Below are 22,483 nucleotides of genomic sequence, written 5' to 3' on the forward strand. Positions count from 1 at the left end.
ATTACACTTTTCATAATAAAACAAAGAATCGACCGTTCGCGCATACGCGATTTACAAACAGCATCAAAATCAAGAGATTTACATGATACCCCTTCAAACAAAACGACATTTTCTACATAAAATAATGGACGGTTCTTTTTAATTTTTTAATAATTTGTTTCCGAGAGATCGCTCCTTTTATCAGTACCACGTTTATATCACTTTTTTGCGGATTGGTAAAATAGCGTAGAAAGCGGTCAAGAATCGTGTCTTATTGAGAGGGTAGTGGGGGGATATAGCGAATTAGCGATAATCCAAGTAGAGGTACAGGAAGAAATTTTATACACAGAGATAATGGGTGACGCGTGTGTGGATGTGGAATAAAAGGCAAGAAAAATATATAACATATATTAGCTACGGAAACGTGTTTCGTCATCACACGACTCATCAGCAGACAATTGAATATATATATATATATATATATATATATATATATAAATATGTGTATGTGTGTGTGTGCATACGGACTAAGCTTTTTTATAAGCAATATCGTCTGAAGACGTTTATAGTTACTAGTAATTGGTTGACAGAAACATGCCCATGAATGTGTAGCGATATATTAAGGCTTATGTACAATAAAGATTAAGTATATATATATATATATATATATATATATATATATATAATTTTAAAATCCAATTAGCCTGCTATAATAAAGGTTAAATAATGAAACAATATAAACCTTACAGATTTGCTTGGACATTTTTATCTTACGTGTTTATGATGATCTTTAAAAAAAATCTTTGTTAAACCAACCTGTAACAAATGAATTTTTTGTGCTAATTATTTTAACAGTTAATAATATTGTTGATGCTTAATTATTACAGCATGATTACAAAATATCGATGGTACGAGATGCATTTAATACTTTTCCAGACTAAGATTTCCCTGAGCTTAAGGAATAAGAAAAAGTTACAGGGAGCAAGATCTGGATTATAGGGAGAGTGGGGAACTGTCTTGATGCCAATCTTAATTAAATAATCTCTGACAACGATGGAGCATCTTTCGGACAAATTTCGTGCAAATCTTCCGTATCTTCAGTTTCTTACAAATAATCAACCGAGAACGACATCACTCTATATAAACGCATATAAAATATTAACGGGTACAGTTCACACACGCATATCAAACTTTATACTTATTGTATCTATAGACACACGATAGTCCTTATCCATGATTTTTATTTATTTGAACAATAAACTCTGTTGTGCTGATTCCTTACTCCTTCTACATCTCTCATCATCCCTAGCAGATTCCCTGCCTGCTTTGAATCTCCTGACACTCCAAAACTGGTGATCCAAAAAACATTTCGTACATTTTTTGGCATTTTTCCCAAGTTTAAAAAAGATTTTTTTTATTGCATATCGTTTTTTCTAAACTGTCATCACGTCCGGATTGCATTTTTTTAAATCACCAACTGTGACAATCAGCCTTTCGTAGTGTGTATTCTAATTTCTACTGTAGCTGTTTATTTGAAACGAAAATCATAAAAACTGGTCAGTCATCTCTAAAGTATGGCTATGAGCACAAAATATTCTTATCATTGTTGTGATTCTCGAGTATATATCCGACACAGTTAGCCACAGTTAATCAACCGAGAACCACATCACTCTATATAAAAGCATATAAAATATTAAAGGGTACACACTCGAGAGTCAAAACAATGAAAACAATATGCTGCTGTCCTAGAATAACTCGTAACATGTATAGCAATAACATACCGAATTTTCAAGAGTTTACGACAATTTTAAATGGCTGTATAAAAAAATGTCTGGAAACAGCTGACGTGATATTGTAAACAAACACAGATGGAATTCGATGAACGACATTATCGGTATTATTTCTAATTTTTTTTTTTCGAATTAGTCCACCGTGCAAATTATTCCTTGTAATAATCAATAAAGGATTGATTTTACAATCTGCATAAATTAAAATATCATGTTTAAGCGTATTGTACAACCGGGTAACGCCGGGCGTTCAGCTAGTTAAATATAATTTGTTACTTTAAAAGTATAAAATAATTTGTTATATTTAAAGTTAAATATAAGTTTTTACTGTTAAAGTTAAATATAATTAGTTATTATTAAAGTTAAATATACTTCGTTACTATTAAAGTTAAATATAATCTGTTACTTTTAACGTAAAATAACATTCGTTACATTTAAAGTTAAATATAATTCGTTACTTTTAAAGTTAAATATATTTTGTTAATTTTAAATGAAAGTATAATTTGTTACTTTTAAAGTTAAATAAAATTCGTTACTTTTCAAATTAAATAGAATTTTTTACTTTTCAAGTAAAATGAAATTCGTTACTTTTAAAGTTAAATAAAATTCGTTACTTTTAAAGTTAAATATATTTTGTTACTTTAAAGCAACAAAATGTATAATACTTTAGTTTAAGTTTATTTGTTGATTACTTTGAATTATTCACAAATGACACATTTAATGTCTTTTTTTGTTGTAGCCAAATGTATACTTGACTCAACCTATTGCAAAAATGGAGGAATATGTTCTAAGGCTGTGCACGATATGCATCACATCTGTTCTTGCTCGAAAAAGTTTTCTGGAGATCAATGTGAGATATATAATGGTAAGTGGATTAAGAAATATTTAACGCAAGCATTTCAAAAGTGCAAGACTCCAGCTAGTCGAAAGTTTACGCTCATTAACATATTTGACCGATATTTACCTTTTTCTCACTGCGAAAGGATGTGACACAAAGTCGGAAGGTGGGAAAATGAGTCAGTGCTTCAAGAGGAGCACTTTAGCCCTGTAAAAATATGCCTGAGTAACCCCGTCGGATTTTCCAGTGAGGAAGCCTCAAACAACAACCGGAAGGCAAGGCCTGAGGGGGCTTAACCTCCTAGGGCGACATAGAACATTGTGCATCAGTTCGACAGCAAAAAAGCCATCGTAATGGTCCAGCTTCTGCTAAGTGGATTTGCGATGCAGAAACCTCGACTAATGTTAGCTGCGATGTTAGCCATGCAGATAGAAGCGAAGTTCTTACACTATTACAAATGCGTATTAAGTCAGTGTTATAATTGAATGAACTAGCACCGCTCTCTACAATAATATTCAGACTATGTAGAAATACTAGTCCGGTAATCAGAGAGTTCCAAGACACCGAGAGAGACAGACTCTCGCCTTTTATCCCCTTTTTAAATAAACCTTTGTATTAACCCTAAGTGAATGCCTTTGTTATGATTATCTAAAGAAGATATATTAGTCAGATATTGGGCAACATTTTTGTGGCTGCAAATATGGGTTCAGTTAAAAAACATCTTACGCCAAATTTCGAAAAAATTATAAATGCCCGATTACGACACTCGAGTTTATGCTGTCGTGGGCCTCGTAAAAATATATGACAACAATATTCGAATAAAATTTAGAATAAGCAGATTTTTTTTACAGTAACTCAACCCCAAACAAAGAAGAGCACGTATTTAACATAAGGAACTACTAATTCGGACCAAATTTACAGTCTGTATGTGTCTGTGTGTGGAAATTTCCCTACCAAACTACTCTGTCAATTTTCACAGACTCAAGATTTTATATGAAGGGTATTCAGATTTGGGAAAATCTTTTAAATCGGTTTTCGGCCAGAAATTTGCTGATCAAGGAGTTACAGTGCAAAGATTTGACCTTTGAAAACTCTATCAAACTCCTCCGCCAATTTTGGGTCTAAACACTCGGACGTGGATCAATTAATTGATTTGAGCCAAAAACAATAAATGTTAAGGCGGAAATATTGGGGTAAAAGTTTTAAAAAAATAACCTCTTTGGTCTCTACCAAATTACTCAGCCAATTTTTGGTCTAAACCTTTGAAAATTTACATAAAGTGTATTCACACATAGAGCGAGCTTTTTTTAAATCGATATTTGGCGGACAAATTTGCTGCAAACAGGTAGAAGTTCAAAAGGGTTTATCTTTGCGGTCTCCATCAAACTATTAAGCTAATTAAGGGTCTAAACATTTGGAAGTTTATATAAAGGGTATTCAGACATGCAGCAAGATTTTAAATCAGCTTTTGGGCGAAACTTTGGCTGCTAAAAGGTCAACGTTGAAATAGTTGACATTTGGATCTAAACGCTTGAAAGTTTAGATGTAAGTTTCTTGGACATGAGTCAAACTTTTTAATATATATACATATGCACATAAAGTTATGAACAGTATATAGGGCCCGAGCAAAGCTGAGTTGACCTGCTAGTATATATATATATATATATATATATATATATATATATATATAACATTTGAATAACACTGGGCGCATTGCCATTATTAATTGTTGAGAGATTTTTTCATAGTTTAACCATATATTATTAAAGAAGCAAAATTTGGACAGTGAAAGAAAAATTCTGACAATGAAAATTCACTTAAAAATTATCGAGGTGCTTTCTGCTAATTAGCATCAACCGCATCTGTGTAAACAGAAAACTCCATAATTGTTCGATGAAATTGTTTTCTTTTCCTCCTTTTCCCAATAATAGATTACTTTCTACCTTTGCTAATCTTTCATGATCTTTCGACCGCGTTTTTAAACGCTGTTTTCCTCCCCAATTAACCGTAATTCATTTGGAAAAATGTCGGCCGACAAGCGTCTTGATAAAGATTTTTTTTCTTCTATTATTTACCCCCATTTTTCTAATTTATATTTTTAAACATTGAATTAGAGCTAAGGTGATATGTCCCAAAATTATATATTTATCAATGTTTTGTCTTTATTTCAAGACTTCCTCGAAATGAGTGAATTAAATAAAATAAAATACCAGTACTATATTTGAAAATATACTAGTTGTGTTTGTAATGTGAAAAGGATATCTTCGTTCTATATCAGAACGAAAAAGCCCTTAGAATTCAAATTGTGTATAGCGTTGTGAAATTGATTGAGTGAACTTTTTGACGTCATGTAGTCGTTAGACATTTTAAAAACATGATGCATTTTCTGTTTTTCTTGTTTTTTTAATATAGCTGTTTTAATTCAAATGTGTGATGTACGATTGAAATTAAATGAGCGTTTATTGATTTTATTATTTATTGACTGGTTATATGTATTAATTATTATAAGTATCATTTTCTGTGGTGTAACCAAGTAACTCTTTGTATAAAACTAATTCTTAATCTTTTAATATAAGTTTACTGATTAAGGGAGATAAATTGTAGAAACCTTCACGTTGTTTAATAGTGTTTGAGTGTTTAAGCAGCTACATATCTGCTCACATCATTAATGAAGTATTGGACTATCAGTATATCATTAATGAAGTATTGGACTATTAGAATATCATTAATGAAGTATTGGACTATAAGCATATCATTAATTAAGTATTGGACTATAAGCATATCATTAATGAAGTATTGGACTATAAGCATATCATTAATGAAGTATTGGACTATCAGCATATCATTAATGAAGTATTAGACTATCAGTATATCATTAATGAAATATTGGACTATCAGCATATCATTAATGAAGTATTGGACTATAAGCATATCATTAATTAAGTATTGGACTATAAGCATATCATTAATGAAGTATTGGACTATAAGCATATCATTAATGAAGTATTGGACTATAAGCATATCATTAATTAAGTATTGGACTATAAGCATATCATTAATGAAGTATTGGACTATAAGCATATCATTAATTAAGTATTGGACTATAAGTATATCATTAATTAAGTATTGGACTATAAGCATATCATTAATGAAGTATTGGACTATAAGCATATCATTAATGAAGTATTGGACTATAAGCATATCATTAATTAAGTATTGGACTATAAGCATATCATTAATGAAGTATTGGACTATAAGCATATCATTAATTAAGTATTGGACTATAAGTATATCATTAATTAAGTATTGGACTATAAGCATATCATTAATGAAGTATTGGACTATAAGCATATCATTAATGAAGTATTGGACTATAAGTATATCATTAATTAAGTATTGGACTATAAGCATATCATTAATGAAGTATTGGACTATAAGCATATCATTAATGAAGTATTGGACTATAAGCATATCATTAATTAAGTATTGGACTATAAGCATATCATTAATTAAGTATTGGACTATAAGCATATCATTAATGAAGTATTGGACTATAAGCATATCATTAATGAAGTATTGGACTATCAGCATATCATTAATGAAGTATTGGACTATCAGCATATCATTAATGAAGTATTGGACTATCAGCATATCATTAATGAAGTATTGGACTATCAGCATATCATTAATTAAGTATTGGACTATAAGCATATCATTAATGAAGTATTGGACTATAAGCACATCGATAATGAAGTAACCCTGTGGGAGGGTCCTGGATTGTAGAAGGATCTCCTTTATCAGAATGCTATCGATTGTGAAATCGATTATTGTGAAAGTGGCGAGTCCGATTGCTTGAAGGTGACACGAGGTCGTCGGTTGTAATTTGGACAGTGTAATAGAAATAATGATCAACGAAGCATGTGTCAGGAGTTCATTAAGAAGAACATTGAATGAAGCACGCTAAAGCAGGTTTACATATATACATATATACAGAGAATATTTATTTAGACCGAAATGTAATGGACAATACAGAAAGTTTGTGTACACGCACGTGTGTGTATACGAGAGTTCTTGTGTATGTAACTAGCATGCATTGTGTGTACATACGTACGGAATAAGAATGTTCTTTTATATACGTGTGTCTGGATGTTAGCACGTGTGTCCACAAGAGTTCATACTGTATGCCAGAGTTAACACGTACATTCATTCATACCTTGAAAAAGGTAGACGCCTTGTCGAGGCTTGTCTAAGGTTAGTGTCTGATCACATTGGAGGTTCGAATCGAAAAAGAACGATTAAAAGAAAAAAGGCAGAAGCAGAGAACGCCGCCTGTTGGACAACGGAGAATTACAAGGACAGGTAAGCAGTGCGTTATTTGAAGGTGTATGCGTGCGTGCGACGATTGAGTAAACGGATGTTAGATTTTAAAACCATGTGTCACTGAACCCATTTATATATATTTATGTATGAATTGTTTTTTTTTTCAGAACCTTACGATCATGGCAAAGGGTGGCTCTTTGTGCTCATTGGATGTATTGGATTTATTCTGGTTATAATTCAACTAGTTGCCGTTATAGTAAAGTGTTTAAGGTAAGTCAATTTTATAAGGATTATTACTACCTATATAAATGTGATAGCATTTCAATCTTTTGTTTAAAACAATATATACAGGGCAGAACAATAAAAGTTTCGCCATAAAGAAAACAACACTACAATTATATTTTAAATTTTATTGTAAAAATCAATTCGAGTAACTTGGGTCTGTAATAGAGCTTACGTCTATTTAGTGTAGCCGCCTTCAGCCTAAATCAGCGCCTCTATACGGGTCTGGAACTGGAAGTATGCCTTTTCCACAAGCGCCGACGGGAGCTCGACAAATATACGGCGGATGGCGGTGATCAGTAGTCCAGTGGGTTAAGTTCGGGGGAGGAGTGGGGCTAGTGAGAGAAGGGAACAAAGTCGTACCACTGTTTCTGAAATCAAGCGTGGGTCTCTTTGGACTTGTGGTCAGCACCGAGCCCTGCTACAATACCCAGGGTCTGTCGGCGGCCACTTAGTTGCACCATGGAATATCCACACCCTTCAGCACATCCAGGTGCATTTTGGTGTTGACTTTCAAGCCGACTTCGAAGATGCGATGTGGCATGATGTGACTCTTATTTAAAACAACACCAAAGACCATAACCGTGGGTCGTCCGATGCGTTGAGCTGTGTCCTCAAGCGTTGAACTGTACAGATTGTCATTTTGAGGGTGCTGGCAATGGTCCTGTTGTTATAACTTGGATTAGTATAGAGCATGAGTTCAACAGCGTCGCATCTCCGATCTCGCTAGTTGAATATTGTGTCACTTTCAGACATGAGAGAAGGCTACTATCGATCTTGGGATTATTACATAATTGGCCAACTAGTAGATGATTTGCAACAAAAAACGAAAACCGGTTTTCATCAAACGGAAATGGAATCCTGTCGCCTTTTATAGAGCAGCATTTTTATCATTCCATCCTGTATTATAGAAATATATCTAAGGTAAGTGAAATATACAATGATTAATATAAATGTCATATCAATTTGTTACATGAAAGGGCCGTCCCTTCTCATGTAAGTAAGAAGACATACTAGATAAGTGAACATGATATTAGGATAAGGTTAGAATCGAACCCTGTAAGCAAGCGTTAAAGATCATAGAGAATGGAATGTTAGAAATGAAGTCCATTGTGAATTCTGTTAGAAATAATTAAATATTGTTTATGTTGGAAAAAGAGTCGATTGTTCATTCTTTTAGAAATCTAGATATTAAATATGTCAGTTAAATGAATGGACAATGCGAGTTAAAATATATTGTTTGAAAATAGAATTAGTATTGACGATTCTTTTGTTTGCTCAAAGTGTGTTTTGACAAACATATCTGCCAGACAGTATACATTCCGCTGGTTCGTATGTCATAAGTCAAATGCAAATAGGTAAACATTTATAGATGCTAGAAATCATTGTAAGAGAGAAATAGCAACTGCCAAAAAAAGATATGCTGAAATAACCAGTGAACGTATAGAATCGTAGAAAATAGGAACTCGTGATTTCTGGAAAATCCATAATAGTGTAGTTAGTAAAGGGCGATCAGTAATTCTCCCACTATATAAGAAGCAAAAGATAGCATGCACGGTAACCGAGAAGGCGGAACTGCTTACCCAGTGATTCGCCTCCAACTTCCCCTTAGAGTCAACAAACAGCTCCCTCCCAAATTTCCCTATGCGGACTGAAGCAACACTTGATTAGATAAAAATCACCTCTACTCATATCCGTAATATTCTAAAATACTTAGACATCTTCAAGGCATGTGGGCCTGATCTCATCCCTGCTATACTAATAAGGAAATGCTTAGCGGAGCTAGCCCCCGTACTTCCCAAGCTCTATAATAAATGCCTTACTGAATCTTGCTTCCCTAATAGCTGGAAGATGGCCTCTGAGGTACCAGTATACAAGAATTCTAGCGAAAGAACTGACCCTCTCAATTATTGCCGTATTAGTTTCCTCTTTACCTGCGCTAAAATCATTGAGATCTTAATTAATCTAGCACTAATCCACCATCTGGCAAAAGCAATCTTCTCTCTGACAAAAAGTATGAATTTAGGCAATGTCGTTCTACTGCAGATATTTTAACAGCCATCTCTGAACGCATATACCATGCACTGGATAAGACGGCCAAAGCCAGGACTGATGCCCTTAATATATCTAAGGCCTTTTACAAAGTCTGGCATAAAAGGCTGCTAATAAAAATTAAATCATACGGTGTAACTGGACGTATACTAAATATAATTCGAACCTTCTAAAACAATAGGACCATCCAGGTTGTCATTGATGGACGTATATCCAAGCAACATAATATGAATGTAGGAGTACCTCAGGGGTAGATCGTTGGACCACTGTTATTCCTGATATTCAATAACGGACTCCCTGATAATATTGTATCCGAGATGTGTATATTTGCTGATGATACAAGGCTCTGTAACATGCATAAGGGAAAAATGGATGTATATAAATCAAAGACAATGACAGAATCGTTAAAAAATGACCTCCACACCGTAGTGGAATGATACCTGAAATGGATAACAATTAATGCTAGTAAAAACGAAGCTGCTCTCCTTAAACAATTACAAGACCCCTCTCCAGCCATCTATATCCATGACAAATAACACCCTACCTGACACTTCTTCCTTCAAATTCCTCAGCCTTACATTTGCGGGCAACATGGACTGGAACAGATACATTGAGGACATTGCGAAGGCTGCTGCAAAGAAAGTGGGTTCTCTCTATCGAGCTAGAAGACCACTAACACCTGAAAGTATACTGTATTTCATCTAGGCCACCATTCGCCCATACCTGAAGTATTGTTTTCACATCTGGGCTGGTACATCTACTGCTTGCTGCATCGTCTTGGATAGGGTCCAAAAACTGTTTTCAATCTAATAGGTCCCATTTAGTTTAGTATGTTCCAAGCCCTGTCCCATCACCGCAATGTTGCATCTATGTGGCTCTTTTACAATATTTTAATGGAATATGCTCTGATGAACCCGTTGCACTTATCCATCGACGTACATTTCCCAACAAACCAGCTTAGCAACAAAATCTCACCCCTTTACTGTTGAGGTCCTGAAATTCCAGAAAGTTTTCTATTCTAATAGTTTCTTTCTTCGAACTGGTAAACTTTGGAATTCTCTTCCTGTTACCTGCTTCGCTGGCTGTACTGATATGCAGACGTTTAAATGTAACGTAAACCAACACCTTGTTAATCCTTCTTAGGTATGATCCCAAATTGTAGCATCTTAAGTACAAGTGGCGATTATGCCTTGTTAGGGTAAATACACTGCATTTTAAGACATATCTCATCACTGTCCACATATAATAATAATTAACAAATCATAAAACACTTTCTTGAAATTTGTTCAGGGTATTTTTGCTCTTTTAGTATTTTAACTTTAATATCTATACTTGAATGAATGTTTTTTTTTTCTATTGTTTTAATACAATATCGTTTTTTTTTTCAGGGAAAAACATAAAGAGAAAAAACGCATGATTCGACGTGCGGGGAATGAAAATTCAGCATTTTTTTACTGGTCTCCGATACAAGGACACAGAGCAAATCAACCATTCTCCCCGAATTGGCAGAATATTAGAAAAATATCTTATTAAAACATATAAGTACCAGGTTGACAAGAAAGTTATTGTGTTTTTTTTTAATTTCAAATTCAGATATAACGGCTCACACAAAATTTTATTGATCGAAATAAGCAGAGTCAGAATCTATAGACTTTGCCAACGAAGAACAAGTGTATTTACGCCAATAACGTAAAACTCTTGCGTTCTGGTGGCGATGAAGTCGCTGAAGACGTTTTTTTTTATATTGCTTAGATTTTTTTAAGCATTTCTAATGAAGAAAGTTTTTGACATGCTTGAAAAAGTTATACTTTATAGGTGAGATGTTGAAAGGTATGACGGATGTGTTAGAGTTTTGTAGCTCAATTCGTTAAACTTCTGCAGTGTCGGGTTAGCTGCGTGTTATCGGGCATTGTCGTGGAGGAGAAAATTGTGCGAGTCAGTTTTTTTCCATCTTTAATTCAACGTTCTTAACAGAAGACATAAATTTTTAAAAACGATTGTAATTAAAACGATTAAATAAAGTGAAAACGCTCTTTAAAATGATATATAAAGTAAAGCTATTATAATGAAAATTTATTTGAAAATACATCATTTGAAATGAAAATTTTAATTCCACAAGAACTTTCTTGTCAACCTAATTAGAGAATAATCTCGTTAAAATATATATATATTACTTAACATATTCATATAGACAGATAAGTGTGGGTATATAAAATATTTTTAGGTTATTAATAAAAACTTCGGAATTCCATCTTAGTAGATCATCTCCTAGGGAGATTATCTTTTGTCGCGAATACATCATGGGCGTGTCGTCATAAGAATTAAAATGTTATTTTCCTGATCAATTTTAATTGTACCATCATCTGACGAATCATATGGTGCCTGTTAAAAGATGATCTTAGAGGTTTGACTGAAATAAAATCCCTTATCTATTTAAACAATCAGTAATTATACACTATTATCTTTCTTCCTTCTACGTCTTATTTTTATTTTACATTTGCGTCCTAATGTATTATAAGTTAGATGCCGCATTTTCCTATAACTGTAATCTAGCTCCATTCACCTCTTCTGCTGAGAAGCATTAGGCTTCAAAATGGCCAGGTATAAAGAGCATTTATAACACATTTTATATTTGATGTTTTTTTCTTATTGAATTGACAAATAAATTGATACTTATATTTCGTCTCAAATTTCTTTATCTATACTCCTATAAATTGAGATTTTTGTGTATTGTGTATTCTTTTAAACATTCATTTTTTTTTTACAAAGGCATCACCACATTATCAAGGCCCAGAGGCCACTCAAGGATAAGGGTTAAAGAGTGTACAGTAGAAATTGGTCAATATAGTAATCATTAGTAATGAAAATTTGGTAAATTTGATAACTTATATGGAACGGCTCATCAAGAACTTATTTACTTTAGACTTGAACACAACCATATTGTAGTCAGCCGGAAAGCAGGAAAACGGAAGACAATTCCACAGGCGTGCAGTTCTAAGAAAGAAGCTTTGTTCATGGAATCTACGTTTAGGTTTAGGCACAGATAAAGAGTGGGGGAAATTATTGATAGTGTTTACAGCTAGACGAGTGTTTCTTGTGAAAGTTTGGCGAGGGGGGACCATAGATTGAAGCTCAGTTGAACACTTTCCATGAAAATAACGATACATCAGAGACAAACTCGCAACATCTCTTCTGTGAGATAGAGGTTGCAAGGAGGAGAAAAGGACATCTCCTACGAGGCTACGAAGTCTATTTTGAACTCTATCAAGGAAGGACAAGTCCTTTCTAGCAGCTCCTGCCCAGATGTGGCAACAGTATTCCATCCTTGGACGTACCTGGCTCTTATATAGATAGAGAATAGCATCAGCAGTGAGATATCTACCGGATCGATAGAAAGATCCCACCATTTTTCCAGCGGCCTTGGCAACAGATTTGATATACGTGTTCTATTTAAGATCAGGAGTAATGGTCAAGCCCAGAAGCTTGTCAAAACTTGAGGCCTCCTGAAGACGAGAGCCATTCATTTCAATTGATGACAAATGTGGATTAGAATGTTGATGATGTAAAGAGAGAAGCTTGGTTTTAGATGCATTAAAAGTAACCAGCTACTCCTTTCCCCATTGTACTACGTGCTCAAGATCAGAGGAGAGGGAATTGGAGAGAACTTGGTCGTTTACTGTCTTAGATGTGGTACCATAAATGGTAGTGTCGTCAGCATAAATGTCTACAAATGATGTAAGGATATGATTTGGAAGATCATTAATGTAGATCAGGAAAAGAGTTGGGCCCAGGATGGATCCCTGAGGGACACCGGCATTAATACTGTGAGCTTCTGATTTTTGCCCCTCAACTACTACTCTTATGAACCTATCAGAAAGAAATGATTTAATAATTGAGAAGACTTTTCCAGCTATACCATAGCTAGCGATCTTATGAAGTAAACCTTTATGCCATACCCTATCAAAGGCTTTAGATATGTCAAGAGCAATTGCCCTAGAAAGATTTCCACCGTCGAGAGATTTACTAATCCTATGCGATATAACTGTAAGGACATCAGCTGTAGATCTAGCAGAACGGAAACCATATTGAGTGTCACTAAGAAGGTTATTTTTGTTGAGATGGTTGATTACTTCTGTATTTAACACAGATTCTAGCAACTTACTCATGACGCACAGGAGACTTATTGGCCTGTACTGATAATTTTAATTAATTCCTTATTAGTGTTTCGGTTTTCTTATGTAATGATCAGCTTTAGTTAACTGTTACGTGTATTATATTCATGCAGATATTCTACATGATTTTTACTTGTATATGATTTGCGTAAAAAGTGTATGGTAAGCACAACCATCATTTTATATGCATTTATGTATGCGTATATATGTTTATTTTTAAAAAATTGCCTACCAAACCCCTGTCAGTTTTTTGCCTACAGATATGAAACCTAATATATAGAGTATTCGAACCCATGAGAAACTTTATATTTGGATTTAACCGGGGAAAATTGACGCAAAAGTGTGAAAATTAAAAAAAAAATGGAATTTACCAGTTGAAGGTCGAATGACGGCATTATAAATATGCATGTGTAACGTAATAGCTATTGGTTCATCTTGAAATGTTTAGCATTGCAGCAAACATGTCTTCGTAGCTCAAGCATTAGCGTCAAAGGAAAAATTAAAACGCAAGCTAAACGCTTTGATTTCGATTTTCGGTGGTGGCGCACGAGTCATTTGATTTTTAACTTTTTACATAAATAACTAGCAGGGCTACCCGGCGTTGCTCGGGACCGTATAAACAATGAAAAAACAAAAGCAGATATTGAACATATGTTTTATTCTTAGGCGAGAGGAATCTTTCATCTAAAGTTTTAGCGTTACAAACAAACATTTGTCTTTTATATATATAGATAATGACAGGTTTTTTTGGGGCCCCCTCGAAGATAACTGATCAGTTGACCAACTTCTAGTGGTCCGTTTGACGTGAAATTTCGATATTTGTCATCCGGGTGATGGGGCTTCGATATGATACCAAATTTGTCAAGTTTGGTTCCGTCTTTCAAAAGTTTTAGCGTTACAAACAAACATACATACATACACACAGACGTTTGGCTTTTATATATATAGACTAGCAGGGCTACCCGGCGTTGCTCGGGACCGTATAAACAATGAAAAAAAAAGCAGATATTGAACATATGTTTTATTCTTAGGGGAGAGGAATCTTTCATCTAAAGTTTTAGCGTTACAAACAAACATTTGTCTTTTATATATATAGATAATGACAGGTTTTTTGGGGGCCCCCTCGAAGATAACTGATCAGTTGACCAACTTCTAGTGGTCCGTTTGACGTGAAATTTCGATATTTGTCATCCGGGTGATGGGGCTTCGATATGATACCAAATTTGTCAAGTTTGGTTCCGTCTTTCAAAAGTTTTAGCGTTACAAACAAACATACATACATACACACAGACGTTTGGCTTTTATATATATAGATAAATATTTGGTCTTATATGATAGGATAATAACTACGAAATCTGCATTAATCAGAATATCATATTTAAGCGTCTTTACAACCGGGCAATGCTGGGCAGCTAGCTAATACACACCCACACATACATACATACATACATACATACATACATACATACACACACACATATATATATATACATATATATATATTTTTAACTTAACTTTCTATTTCATTGCTATGGCGTTTTCTCTTTTTGAAACATTTATCGGTTTTCACACTTTTTAACAAATGAATGTTTATCAAAAAGAAATTAAAAAAAAAAGATAAGTATTTCAAAAGAGAGCAACCGCCATGGTAATGACAAAATATTAAAAAAAATAACCATCTCTGTCCCACAAATATATTAGATATTAGGAAAAAGCTAGAATCGAACTCCGTACGCAAGCGTTAAAAGTTAATAGATATTGAAACCCTAGGAATGCAGGACGATTCGCTGTCCGGTATTGCCCTGTCATAAAATGCACTTAAATGATATTTTAATTCATGCAATTAATATTCATTCATATTTATTAATATAGAGCAAATATTCTGTTGATTATGATATTGTACCCAATATATAGCAGTGATTTCAAAAGTATCAAATAAAAAATAAGTATAAAAAGGGAAATATTGAGACGGTTGTTTAGTTTGAAAACTACGAATGGCGTAAACCATCATCGGTAAAAATTAACGTTGAAGAATTTTACAAAAAGCCAAATAATGCACTGATCTTATAACAGAGACAGAAATTATATATATATATATCGCGATGTCAGGACTTTACTAAGAGAACAATACTTTTTTGTCCCGAACAGCTTTATGTTGTAAACGACCAATTCAGAGTCATTTGCACAGGGTGTTCTGTCTCATTTTAAAAAGCTTTTCTCCAAGGTGCCCGGTCTTAAAATGGTTAAGTTCGACGCCTATTTAGCCAATTTTTCTTGTTTTGAGTCGCCCGATGCGGCTAGCTGCGAAGGATGCATAAAAGAAAAAGTCATGGAGACTCTGAAAAAATCATACGGGATTGATCTCGGATCAATGGTCTGCCCTACGAACTATATAAGAGTTTTTCGCCCATTTTTCTTCTCTTACTGGCCGTCTTGTACTACTATTGATTTACGAATAGGTTCGTTACTCGTATGAAGATAAAATTGACGCTGTATTTGCGCTGATAAATTTAGATCAGTTCAGAGCGTTCAATAGGGTCGATTATCGATACTATGCGTCGTATAATCGGCTGGATTTGGTCCTGTTCTGCTCTTAGATTCGACTTTTTTCATGCAAACTAGGGTGTGATAGTGAAAGTAAATTGTTTGAGATCGAAGTCTTTCGATTCTTTCAGCTCTGTTGAGTTGACCCCTTTCATTCGCAAGTTAAGGGTGAATATGGCATTACTTTTCCCAGTACTTGCACCAGGATAAAATGTTCTATTTTGTGAGTTAGTTAAAGGCTACACGGTTCGTATGTAGAACAGCCAAAACCACCATCATTAACAATTAACTTTGAAAAAATCTTACAAAATTCCAAAGGATGTTCTTATTTTATAACAGAGATCGAATAATTATAGAACGATTAAAACTTCAGGATTTTGTTAAAAGAACAATATGTAGCAGACGGATTTGCAAGAAACACAAGCAGGGACGAATTTTCGCGGCTGGGGATTTTGAAATACACTTCCTTCCGGCCATATCCAATCAGAAACCAGTTCTCAGTCACGTGACCAACTTTATAAAACTTTTAACTGGCAGCACACTCTCTTTTTCTTTTTTCCCAGGTCGTGGACTGACAAAAACTCCACGTAGAACAGATCTGTCGCCCCAACTTCTCTCTTGGGCCACAACAAAATATCCCCGTCATTGAGCTCGGGCTTCGACTATGACGGAATACAAAGAAGCTAACATGACTACCTTCACATGCGGCACATATTCTCTTTTTATCACAGGGATCTCCAATCTTTTGCTTCCGTCCATGCATGGAGGCACACTCCAACTACCAACTTCAACGCGTATCCATTGAACACTTGTCTCTTTCAACAGTAATGTATAATCATCAACGTCTCTACACAGAAACACTTTCAACGACTAACGCCCCAACGGGCACTTTGGAAGGATTTGGGATTCTTTTGCATCGTGGAGAAGTTTGAGTTCATTTGCAGCAGCCCATGCCTCTACTGCTTCCCCATCACTGTTTGTCTCATTGTATCCCCAAGTGGTGTTATGGCTGTTAGTCACCAATGTATAGGTTCGCGTTGTTGGAACTCTTGCATGTTAGCGGCCATGAAAATGGGGTTGCTGGTGGCTTATACACGGATGTGATGTTGAGGTGTTCCATGCCCACCTGAACTATCTCAAGGCCTCCTTCTGACAAGTCAGTACTGGTTTTGATTATTGACTTGCCTCGTGCGAAGATCGCGCTTCCATATACTGTACTTGGTTGGTGGATAATAAGGTGCATCCATGGTATTTTGGGGAGCACTCTGTCTTTATGTGTCTCTTGGGGGCATATAATATCAGCATCGAGGCTGTGATTTCTAATTTAGATGCAGATATTCCTTCAGCATTTAAGCTGAAAATTCTGAATTTCTTCATGGTTACTTCCAGTGGCCGAGGGTTAATCCTTTTACCACCTCTGGTAATGGGTATATTTCTATCGGTGGTGTAGCAATCGGTCTCCGAAGATTAACAGGGACACCACGTGAAGGTTTGCTACTTGCCCCCCGATCGAGCATTTATTTCATCAAAGCACTATGGAAATCTAGAAAAAACTGTGGGAAGCCCAGTGCCAAAAACCCAACACCGACCCATATTTATTGATATAAGACCTATCGTTAGGCCACAGAAACTCCAGATTAGACCACGATTCAATTTCCGTAAGGCTAACTGGGAAGGCTATACCTCTGACCTAGAACAAGCCATCAACATCATCACCCCACTACCAGGTAAATACAACAACTTCCAATCCCTGATTTGGAAAGTAACCAGGAAAAACATATCAAGAGGGTGCAGGAAAAAGTACATCCCTGGTCTCACGGAACCAAATAAAGCACAGTATGAGGAATATATCACACACACACACACACACACACACACAAACACACACACACACACACATATATATATATATATATATATATATATAATATGAAGACCCATTTGCTGAAAACACGTTAGAGCTCGGAGAGAATTTGCTTGCTTGCATCAGTAGCGAACACAAAGAGCGCTGGCAAGAAGTCATAAATAACATCGATATGACACACAATAGCAAAAAAGCCTGGATGACAATAAAAAGTTAAACTCTGAAAAAGCTCTTCAGTCCCGAATTGCAGCAGTGATACACCACCAAGTAGCCCATCAGCTGCTACTGAATGGCAAACCGCAACAAAAAGAAAGAGGACAGAAAAAGAGAATGAAAGCCGAACTTCGCCACGTCATGCAAAACAGCAATGCCCATCTAGAACCATTCTCAAAAGCCGAAATAACCGCTGCAATATCTCAACTAAAGAATTAAAAGGCATCGGGCCTTGATGAAATAACCACACAGATGGTAACACACTTTGGAACAACTGTAAGAAAGTGGTTACTGACCCTTATAAATAACTGTGCGTCAACCCTCAAATCCCTAAAATCTGGAAAAAGGCAAGAGTAGTAGCCATTCTAAAACCTGGAAAAGACCCCACATCACCTAAGAGCTACCGACCTATCTCCCTACTATGCATTCTCTATAAACTATATGAGCGCATGATACTTGCCAGAATAACGGAAACAGTGGAAGAACAACTCTCAGCTGACCAAGCTGGTTTTAGACCGGGTCGGTCATGTTGTAGCCAGATTTTAAACCTGACCCAATTCATTGAGGATGGATTTGAGACAAAAAAAAGCAAGCACTGTGTTTGTAGAACTGGTAGCAGCCTATGAAACTGTCAACCATAGGTCACTCATACTAAAAGTAGTCCAAATGAAACAAAACTCAGAATTGGATAGTATAATTGAATATCTACTTAGTAATCGGCGTTCCATGTTGAGATGGATGGAAAAAAGAGTAGATGGTTTATCCAAAACAATGGCCTCCCACAAGGTTCAGTTTTGGCTCCAACCCTATTCAATATCTACACTAACGACCAACCAGAATACCCAAATATACAAAGATATATATATATATGCCGATGACCTATGCATCGCCACACCGACAAATAGTTTTGACATCATAGAAGAAAGACTCTCTGATGCCCTAGCCACTCCCTCTAGGTACTACAAAAAGTGGTACTTAAATGCAAACCCAAACAAGACCCATGTTTGCGGCTTTCATCTTAATAATCACCAAGCAAATTGGAGACTAAGAGTCATGTGGAATGACAACCTGCTTACACATGAACCTTTCCCAGTCTACCTGGGGGTAACTCTGGACAGAACACTCGCTTTTAGAAAACACATTACCAAATTGAACGGCAAGCTGTCATCACGAAACAGCCTTCTCAGTAAGCTTGCCACCAGCAATTGGGGTGCCGACCCCAAAACACTGAAGCAAACAGCTCTCGCACTATGCCATTCCACAGCGGAGTATTGTGCCCCAGTATGGGCAAGATCATAACATGCCCATAAAATTGATGTAGAGCTCAACAAGGCATACCGGACCATAGCTGGTGCCCTAAGATCAACTCCCTTGCCAGCTCTATACTGCCTAACTGGTATTCCACCACCATATATCAGGCGAGAAGTCATCACCAGAATAGAACGGTACAAACAGCTTAACGACCACAAGCACTCACTGTTTGGCCACCAATCAGTGAGACAAAGACTAAAATCTCGCAGTAGCTTCACCAATATAGAGGAAATCGATCCCAGGCAAGCTACCTCCTGTAGGATGGAACGATGGCGAGACTATAACAGCAGGAATAAAAATGAAGCCCTACCAGCCCCAAAAGAAACACTCCCCCAGGGTTCAAACCTTGGTAGAAAAAACTGGGTGACTCTAAATAGAGCCAGAGCCAAAGCAGGCAAAACAAAAGACAATCTCCACAAATGGGGCCTAGACATCTCACCTTTATGTCCATGTGGAGAGGTACAAACGATGCACCACCTTAGGGAAAACTGCCGATTGGGTCCTCATTGCTCAAACCAAGACCTTAAGGAGGCAAACAGCACCGCCATGTGATGGGTTAATTTCTATTGCGATAAGATATGATGAACGACTAACGCTGTTTCCTTAAACTTGCTAACGAAGATAACCAATAAAGTTGTTTTTAAATGTTGCAATGAAACTTCTTTACTTCTATTATTACATTTTGGCGACTTCCGACGTAATGACAAACATACAACGTTCATTCGACAACTTTTTCTACAAATACTTTTTTGTCAAAGATAGAAGGCAAAAAAACTGATAAGATCGACAAAATAGCAGATGACAAAGCTAATATCTACCAGTAACTTTAAAGTAGAAAGGTTAACCAAGTGTATAGGTTATAAGACGATTGTAAAAAATTGTCAAAAAATGAAATTATCACAAAAGACTTTGTTTTAAGAATCGAGTTGATGGGACATATAATGGCGACAATATCTATATTTGAAATGCCGAGAGTTGTACCTGGTGAACATATCGCAGCTTTTTTTAACACGGAAAATTACCAGCAATTAACGTAGACAATTACAACGGCATTTGGACTTTCGAATTCTACTAAACAAAGAGGCATTAAACTAAATTACTTATTACACAGAAGATATGAAAGAAAACACCCAATCGTTGTTTCAGATAGGCAGCCATCATGTTGCATGTATGAGGAGATGGGCCACTTTAGCTTTAGAAGTACTCCCTAAAATCATGCATTACCAAACCACAAGAATCGTTGTTATATAGTGAGGTGGGAGATATTATTCTTATAACGGCACCAGATAAACGTATAAATTGTATGTATTATTTGTTTAGACAGGGGATATGATATAGACGTATAAACTGAGTCATGTTGTATAAGAGAGTTATCATACGGGTATATTTTACAGTTTATATTACATAAAGTATCATTTTTTATCAGAAGAATCATATATACTTCATACCTTTCTTTCTCCAAGAGTTCTTCTATCTTCACTGCTGAGCTCCGTAATGAAACATAAAATGACCAACACCATAACTAATTAAGACCTCTGTTCTTCCTTCTTTTGTGAAATCACAGAATAAAACTTTGTATTTTTTAAAATATAAATTTATTTCAGCTGTCTCAAATGGTCTTCACAAAGTGTCTGCATTTCGTGTCTACATGCTTGTTCTTTACAGCCTCGCTTCCTGGCTTGAAGTACGTCTGTTCACTTCCTTGATCAAACTCAAACTCTTCGACTGACTAAACTTTCCGACCTCCTGACCTCAGTTCTGTTACGTCATCATTGAAAAAGCACACTATCTCAACGTGCGACCTTTCCATGTCTGCATGTCCAAGGTCATTTTGCATATTTAACCTAGTTAATTCATGTAAATATCCTCAGCTAAAAACCATTGCTATACGTTATTCTATACACATAAATAACACCCTACATAAACTATTTTAGGAATATCATTGAATAGATAGATAAATAGAAAGATAGTCAGATAGATCGATAATAAATAATTTAACTTTTAACAATGTTATTATTTAACACTCATCCTTTTCTTTCCTTTCAAAATCTATATCTATGGATACATTTTCAATCTCCCTACTCTCACATCATTTTTCACACTTGTAGGCCAAGAAAATCTGTGACCTGAACCCCATTCGCGCCCAACAGTACAAAGCGCTCCACTAAACCCTTAGCTCTCCCGATTATGAGGTGTGTGATTTCTCCAAATGTCCCACTCGGATCCCTGCAGAATACGAAACTAGGAGCATTCCACATACATACTCTGAGATATAAAATTTTGGTACCTTTAATTCACAATAGGGCAACATTTTACTTCTAAAGTTCTTACGTATAAGCGGCATTCTATTTTTCTTTTTCTCCTCCTTCAGATTCACTACATAGTGGCCATGTCACCACTACACGTCCGTTCTTGTGTGGGAAGTTCTGTTACTTCCAAGATTGGGCAGTTGTAATCAGCCTGAAACTCACAAGCGGCCCTGTCTGCAAGATTATTCTATGTGGGTGCATTCTATCGCGCACCCTCGTTGCAGTTACAGCAATCGTTGCAAGGCTATAGACTTGCAGTACTACTATTTCTATTGTATGCGAAAAATATGATCTTTCAAATGTTAACCGCAATAAGCTCAAATCGAGCTACATATAAACGGCGAAAATAGCATGTTTCCTAATCGAAAAACATATAAAAACCTATATAAACCTTTAACAATCTATAAAAAAAAGAAACATGAAAACCTATAAAAAAAACTAAAAAAAACTATAAAAACCTATAAAAAAAACCTATAAAAAAAACTATAAAAATCTATAAAAAAGAAACTATAAAACAACTATAAAAAATCTCCCTGCCAGAGTCCCGTGAATTGCTTCCGAAAAAAATAGTTAACCGCCTACGTAAATTTAATCCTGTCGCACATGGTGTATGAATCTTTCGCGGATAATTTTAAGGTATATGAAAAAAAAAAAAACAATAAAAAAGAAAAGCACTCCAAGTGGATAGGGGCGATAATGTCGAGAAGACATTTTTTTTCAGAACATAGAATTTTCAATATTTTTTTTATCGACGAACAATGTAAAATAAGAAGAAAAAGTTGTCTAAAACAAAATTAAAAAAAATTACATTA

General features: G+C 35.4%; 2 protein-coding genes across 4 annotated transcripts in view; both read left to right on the forward strand.

The window, feature by feature from the left end:
• LOC145287713 (uncharacterized) overlaps positions 1-11,936 on the forward strand; it is a 186,738-nt gene extending 174,802 nt beyond the window's left edge. For all 3 annotated transcript variants that reach the window (XM_080135465.1, XM_080135466.1, XM_080135467.1), the window contains 3 exons: positions 2,506-2,631; positions 7,092-7,194; positions 10,647-11,936. In XM_080135465.1, the coding sequence (XP_079991591.1) occupies positions 2,506-2,631; positions 7,092-7,194; positions 10,647-10,791 (374 nt within the window). In that variant the 3' untranslated portion in view covers positions 10,792-11,936. The remainder of the gene's footprint in view (positions 1-2,505; positions 2,632-7,091; positions 7,195-10,646) is intronic.
• Positions 1-22,483, forward strand: part of LOC145287716 (uncharacterized) — a 640,174-nt gene that overhangs the window by 338,816 nt on the left and 278,875 nt on the right. The gene's annotated exons all lie outside the window — the stretch shown is intronic.

This window comes from Euprymna scolopes, chromosome 11 (assembly GCF_053919585.1).
Source record: "Euprymna scolopes isolate OS-2025 chromosome 11, ASM5391958v1, whole genome shotgun sequence".
Lineage (NCBI taxonomy): Eukaryota > Metazoa > Mollusca > Cephalopoda > Sepiida > Sepiolidae > Euprymna > Euprymna scolopes.